Below are 7,347 nucleotides of genomic sequence, written 5' to 3'. Positions count from 1 at the left end.
TTTCTTTTCCACTGTATAAATAACGGACATAGTAACTGTGATGTCACCCATTGGTTTATATTTATTTATTTAATTACCGTGCTTCGTACGCTGTTTATTACATTCTTCTGTATCTAAATTCCTGTTCTCTGTCTAAATCAGCAGCAGGATCACTGTCTTATGAACTGACCACAGATCTAAATAATAAAACATAATCACAGGGATGTATAATCTGTGTGTCCATCAAGTCAATAAATGTCCCAGTAATATCTGATGTCCTGGGTTTTACTCTTCTTTTTGTTAAAACATATAAAGGTTGGATCCTGGAGCAGCTGCACAGGGAGGAAAGCAAACACTGTCCTTTATTTCCTGACTGGTTTTCTTTATTAGAATATATAACAGGCAGTATGTAGTTCACAGCAGGTCAAACAGTCACTGCTGCTGGATTCTTTGTGATGCTTTACGTTTAATGCTTTTTAGATTGTGGCGCTTAAATGCTCATAATACCTTCACATCAGATCTGAAGCTGTGTTGTTTTGTGCTATATGACGTTTTTAATGCTTCTAATTCTACTAGTTAAAGCAGGAGTCTCAAAGTCAAATTACCTGGAGGCCGCTGGAGGCAGTATCAAAATGACCAAAAAAACCCCACTAAATTACTTAAAAAAGACACAAAAATATTTAAAAAAGACAAAAAAATTATCAAAAAAGGCACAAAATGACAGAAAAAAAGCAAAATAACTTAAAAAAGACACAAAATTATTTAAAAAGACACAAAATAATTTAAAAAAGAAACAAAATGACCAAAAAAGACACAAAATTACCAATACAAAAAAAGTAATTAAAGGGACCTTCCACACACAACACGGTTAAACTTTCATATCAAAGTGGGGGCCACAAAATATCGTCACGAGGGCCGCAATTGGCCAGCGGGCCGCAAGTTTGAGACCCCTGGCTTAAAGGAATAATAATAGTAATATTAATAATAATAATAGTAATAATAATAATAATAATATTAATAATAATAATAATAATAATAATAGTAATAATAATAATAGTAATAATAACAATAATAGTAATAATAATAATAGTAAAAGTAATAATAGTAATAATAATAATAATAAAAGTAATAATAGTAATAATAATAATAATAATAATAGTAATAATAATAATAATAATAATAATAATAATAGTGATAATAATAATAATAATAATAGTAAAAGTAATAATAGTAATAATAATAATAATAATAATAATAATAGTAAAAGTAATAATAGTAATAATAATAATAGTAGTAACAATAATAATAATAGTAATAATAATAGTAATAATAATAATAATAACAATAATCGTAATAATAATAATAATAGTAATAATAATAATAATAGTAATAATAAGAGTAATAGTAATAATAATAATAATAGCAATAATAATAATAGTAATAATAATAATAATAGTAATAATAAGAGTAATAGTAATAATAATAATAATAGCAATAATAATAATAGTAATAATAATAATAATAATAATAATAATAATAATAGCAATAATAATAATAGTAATAATAATAATAATAGTAATAATAAGAGTAATAGTAATAATAATAATAATAGCAATAATAATAATAGTAATAATAATAATAGTAATAATAATAATAATAAAAATAATAGTAATAATAATAATAGTAATAATAATAATAATAATAATAATAATAAGAACAAATTAACACGCTGCTGAGGGGAGAATCAAACACTCTCTCTCTCTCTCAGTCAGATGGAGGTGAGTACCGGCATGTGGTCGTGGGCGTCGCCCTGCGTGTGCTCTCCTTCCTCCTCCTCCTCCTCCTCCTCCTCTTCCTCGTTCTGCTCCTCCTCCTCGTCTCCAGCTTCACTGTTCTGTCTGTGCTCCTCCTCCTCCTCGTCCTCCAGCTCTGAGTTCGACTCCTCCCCTTCCTGCCACGTCTCCTCGCTCTTACACTCCTCCGTCTTCCTCAGCTCTGCACACACACACACACACACACACACACAGACACAGACACAGACACACACACACACACACACACACACACACACACACACACACACACACAGAGGCACAAAAACACAAACGTTAGAAATATGTGTAAAGTGTAAATTGATTGAGGCGAGTTATTGGTCTTGCCATAAAAAAAGCAGCTGGTCGAATTCTCCAAGTTCCAATAAAAGGAGTTTTTTTTTTTTTTTACTCGTTTCACCTTTAGCAAAGAAAGCATCCTTAAAGCTCTCCAATTTTAGACCCTGCCCTGTGGTGTGCCACAGGGTTCCATTCTCGGCCCTATTCTGTTTTCTTTGTACATGCTTCCTCTGGGATCAATTCTAAAACAACACAATTTGTCTTTTCACTTTTATGCAGACGATTTGCAGATATATCTGCCCATGTGTCCTAACGATAACACTGCATTCACTAAGCTCCTGGAATGCATTTCTGACATAAAGCGGTGGCTGGCACAGAACTTTTTGCATTTAAACGACAGCAAAACTGAATGCATTTTGTTTGGTTCACCATCTTCGTCGATTGTTTCCGCCACAAACTCTGGCACTCTGGCCCCCTTTTTTAAAATCACATGTTAAAAACCTTGGTGTAATATTTGACAATGGACTCAAATTCGACAAACAGATTAGTTCTGTTGTCAGCACAAGCTTCTTTCAGCTCCGTCTCTTGGCCAAAGTGAAATCTTTCCTCAGTCGGCCGGATCTCGAGAAGGCAATCCATGCTTTTATCAGTTCGAGACTCGATTACTGCAATGCCCTCTACGTTGGCCTCAGCCAGTCTTCCATCTCTCGTCTTCAACTCGTACAGAACGCCGCTGCCCGATTTTTAACAGGCACATTGAGACGGGAACACATTACCCCTGTGCTGTCATCACTCCACTGGCTTCCAGTCCGTTTTAGAATTGATTTTAAACTTTTGTTATTTGTTTTTCAGGCCGTTAATGGACTGGCCCCATCTTATCTGTCAGAGATTTTAACTGTTCGCAATTGTGGCAGAGCCCTGCGCTCTTCGGGTCAACTTCTCTTAGAGGTCCCGAGGACACGGCTTAAAGGAACACTCCACCGTTTTTTCATATTAAAACATGTTATTCGGTCAAGTAAGACGAGTTGATACAGACCTCTTGCGTCTCAATGCGTGCACTCAATCGCCCTGGCGCGCGGAGCTACTTGGCTAGCACTTAGCTTAGCCCAGTTCATTCATTAGGATCCAAACAGATGGACAGTTAGAAGCGACCAAACTCCTCCACGTTTTCCCTATTTAAATACAGCTACACGAGTAGTTAAACGACCAAGTATGGCCACACAAAATAAAACGTGGCGCTTTTCGAAGCGGATAAAAAGGAGAACTATAATGTATGGCGGAATAGCACTTGGGAGCACTTCGACTCGGCGCAGTAATATCATCACTCCTGAGGGGAGAAGATTTTTCAGGAGTGATGATATTACTGCGCTTCGAAAAGCGCCACGTTTTATTTTGTGTGGCCATACTTGGTCGTTTAACTACTCGTGTAGCTGTATTTAAATAGGGAAAACGTGGAGGAGTTTGGTGGCTTCTAACTGTCCATCTGTTTGGATCCTAATGAATGAACTGGGCTAAGCTAAGTGCTAGCCAAGTGGCGCCGCGCGCCAGGGCGATTGAGTGCATGCATTGAGACGCAAGAGGTCTGTATCAACTCGTCTTACTTGACCGAATAACATGTTTTAATATGAAAAAACGGTGGAGTGTTCCTTTAAACAGTGGGGCGATCGGTCTTTTGCCTTCGCTGCTCCAAGGCTGTGGAACAAATTGCCCCCTGACATTCGTTTCACTTCTGATCTCAGCCTTTTTAAATCAAAGTTGAAGACCCACTTTTTTAGGTTGCCATTTAAATCTGCCAACTCTGTTTCTTAGGTCTACTCATTTTGTTTGTTCCTTTCTATGTATGGCTATGGTCTATGGCTCGTACTACCTTGCAGCACTGCAGCACTTTTATTTTGTACTTATATGTTATGCATTTGTTATGTATTGTTTTTTTTTTTTTATGGATTTCCTGTGAAGCACTTTGGGTACCTTCTGGCTACTGTAAAGGGCTATACAAATAAACTTGATTTGATTTGATTTGATTTGATTTGATTTGATTTGATTTAAATTGTGACTGAAAAGAGATGAAAATGATTTGAGGTATTATTAAGACTTTAATCTAATTTTGAAATGCGTCTTGTGAAACAATGTAACATTAACAAATAAACACTCTATAACAGCTCATCTCTTTATCACATTAGTACCTCATGTCATGACTCTCTTATGAATGCTTATAAACAAGATTTCAAACGGATGACTTGTTTCAGAAGTCGGCTACAGTAAACGAGTTCTCAGAGTCTCAAACTTTAAAACCAACGAGATCTCCAACTAAACGGCAGAATAGATCAGGGGTCTCAAACTTGCGGCCCGCGGGCCAATTGTGGTCCTCGTGGCGATAATTTGTGGCCCCCACCTTGATATGAAAGTTTAATGTGAGTTTTATATGAATGGCACTTCACCGTGTTGTGTGTGGAAGGTCCCTTTACTTACTTTTTTTGGTAATTTTGTGTCTTTTTTGGTAATTCTATCTTTTTTGGGTCATTTTGTGTCTTTTTAAAAATAAGTTTGTGTCTTTTTTGGTAATTCTGTCTTTTTTGGGTCATTTTGTGTCTTTTTTAGGTAATTCTGTGTCTTTTTTTGTCATTTTTTGTCTTTTTAAAATAAGTTTGTGTCTTTTTTGGTCATTTTGTGTCTTTTTTAAAATAATTTAGTTTTGATCTGTCATTGTGTGTCTTATGGTCATTTTGTGTCTTTTTTAAAATATCTTGTGTCATTTTTGGTAATTCTGTGATTTTTTTTGTCATTTTGTGTCTTTTCCGTAATAAGTTTGTGTCTTTTTTGGTAATTCCGTCTTTTTTTGTCATTTTGTGTCTTTTTTCTGTCTTTTATTTGTTAATTCTTTTTCTAATAATTCTGTGTCATTTTTAGTATAATTTTGTGTATTTTCTGGGGTAATTTAGTGTATTTTTTGGTCATTTTGTGTCTTTTTAAAGTAATTTAGTTTTTTTCTGTCATTTTGTGTCTTTTTTAGTAATTTAGTGTCTTTTTTTGGTCATTTTGATCCTGCCTCCAGCCCCCAGGTAATTTGAGTTTGAGACCCCTGCCTTTACAGTCATGGAAAACATTATTAGACCATTGTTTTCTTCAGTTTCTTGTTCATTTTAATGCCTGGTACAAACATGGTTAACATGGTTTTCTTGATAATAACCCAAATCATTATCCAGAAAACCATGTTAAACGTCTAGATATCAGCTCTTACATTAAACTTTTATCAGCTAGTTTTGTTGTTATCATTATATTTGTCCAAACAAACGTACCTTTAGTTGAACCAGACATTAAAATGAACAAGAAACTGAAGAAAACAAGGGTGGTCTAATCATTTTTTCCATGACTGTATAAACCTTTTTCTTACGCAGTACTTCTTAGTCTTAACACAACACAACAGAAATATCTCTGGACCCCTGAATCATTTGGAAAATGTTCAGATGTGGTGCTCCGACTCAGAGGTCTGGAATCTACTCACACATTTCTTCATACTCTTTTCTGTTTTCTTTCTGCATCCAGGCTCCAGGTGCAGATAGAAGTGTTGAAATCTGTCCAGCTCCACGACATTAAACAGGCCGGCTCTGCTTTCTCTTTATCTGGGAGAGACTTATCTGGGGTTTTGTTTTTCTACACGTGTTGAGCTCTTCTCATGCCAGTTGGTATTATAAACCAGGGCTCTCAGACTCAAATTACCCGGGGGCTGCAGGAGGCAGTAAAAAATACTAAATTACTTTAAAAAGACACAAAATGACCAAAAAAAGACACAAAATTACTAAAAACATACACAAAATGACAGAAAAAAAGACACAAAATGACAGAAAAAAAGACACAAAATGACCAAAAAAAGACACAAAATTACCCCCCAAAATCATACTAAAAAAGACACAAAATTATTACAAAAAGACAAAATTACCAAAAAAAGACACAAAATTACTAAAAACATACACAAAATGACATAAAAAAAATGACACAAAATGACTGAAAAAATACTAAATTTCTTTAAAAACACACAAAATGACCAAAAAAAAGACACAAAATGACCAAAAAAATACACAAAATGACCAAGAAAATACACAAAATTACCAATAAAAGACAGAAAATGACCAAAAAAAGACACAAAATGACAGAAAAAAACTAAATTACTTTAAAAAGACACAAAATGACCAAAAAAGACACAAAATTACCATAAAAAAGACACAAAATCACCAAAAAAAGACACAAAATTACTAAAAAACCCCACAAAATGACAAAAACAGACACAAAATGACAAAAAAGACACAAAATGACAAAAAAAGGGCAATAAATGACCAAAAAGACTTAAACACATGAACACTTTAACACAGTGGAGACAGAGCTGATTCCAAAATTATTTGGCGACCCCCAGAAATCATCTTGCGACCCCTATTGGGGTCGGGACCCCAAGGTTGAGAATAGCTGCTGTAGAGCATTCTTACTAAGATAAACTTCCAGAGGCTCAGTTGGATCACATCCCTCCACTGAGCAGGCTCAGAGATCTGATCACAGCCTGACAGCAGATGGGCAGAAATATTTCCTGGCCTCCTTCTGTCAACACTAAATATACCTGAAGTTGGATTCACTTAACGACATCAACAGATGCAGGTGATAATTGCCTGTAAATGGCACATTGGGCCTTTTTTGAGCAATATCAATTCCCAGAGTTGGTTTGGTATGTGCAGTATGCAGAGACTGGCTGCTACTCTTGTCTTTTATTTGTATGAATTTATATGGGAAAAGATGTTTCAAAGTCCCAAAGCATATAAATAATTGGTGTAAATGACATTGCCTTTATATTTTGGGGACAATTCTACCATTAAATATCATTTATTTAACTCATACTCTGGAGCACGTTGTCTAACCCAGCTATTCTCAACCTGGGGGTCCGACCCCAATTAGGGTCGCGAGATGATTTCTGGGGGTCAACAAATCATTTTGGAAGTCAGCTCTGTCTCCACTGTGTTAAAGTGTTCATGTGTTAATGTGTTTTAGTCTTTTTGGTCATTTAATGTTTTTTTTTGTTGTCATTTTGTGTCTTTTTTTAGTCATTTTGTGGGTTTTTTAGTCATTTTGTGTCTTTTTTTTAGTCATTTTGTGTATTTTGTGGTCAGTTTGTGTCTTTTTTAGTAATTCTGTGTCTTTTTTTGGTCATTTTGTTTCTTTTTGGGCCATTTTGTGTCTTTTTTGGTAATTTTGTGTCTTTTTTTTGGTAATTTCG

The 7,347-nt window shown here is 34.8% G+C and overlaps 1 protein-coding gene across 2 annotated transcripts in view; it reads right to left on the bottom strand.

The window, feature by feature from the left end:
- Positions 1-1,740: 1,740 nt before the first annotated feature.
- raly (RALY heterogeneous nuclear ribonucleoprotein) overlaps positions 1,741-7,347 on the bottom strand; it is a 216,564-nt gene continuing 210,957 nt past the window's right edge. For both annotated transcript variants that reach the window (XM_059329979.1, XM_059329980.1), the window contains exon 8: positions 1,741-1,974. In XM_059329979.1, coding sequence (XP_059185962.1) covers positions 1,748-1,974 — 227 coding nt within the window. In that variant the 3' untranslated portion in view covers positions 1,741-1,747. The remainder of the gene's footprint in view (positions 1,975-7,347) is intronic.

The sequence above is a fragment of the Centropristis striata genome, chromosome 3 (assembly GCF_030273125.1).
Source record: "Centropristis striata isolate RG_2023a ecotype Rhode Island chromosome 3, C.striata_1.0, whole genome shotgun sequence".
In the NCBI taxonomy this organism is placed as follows: domain Eukaryota; kingdom Metazoa; phylum Chordata; class Actinopteri; order Perciformes; family Serranidae; genus Centropristis; species Centropristis striata.
This window is presented reverse-complemented; position numbering and strand designations above follow the sequence as displayed.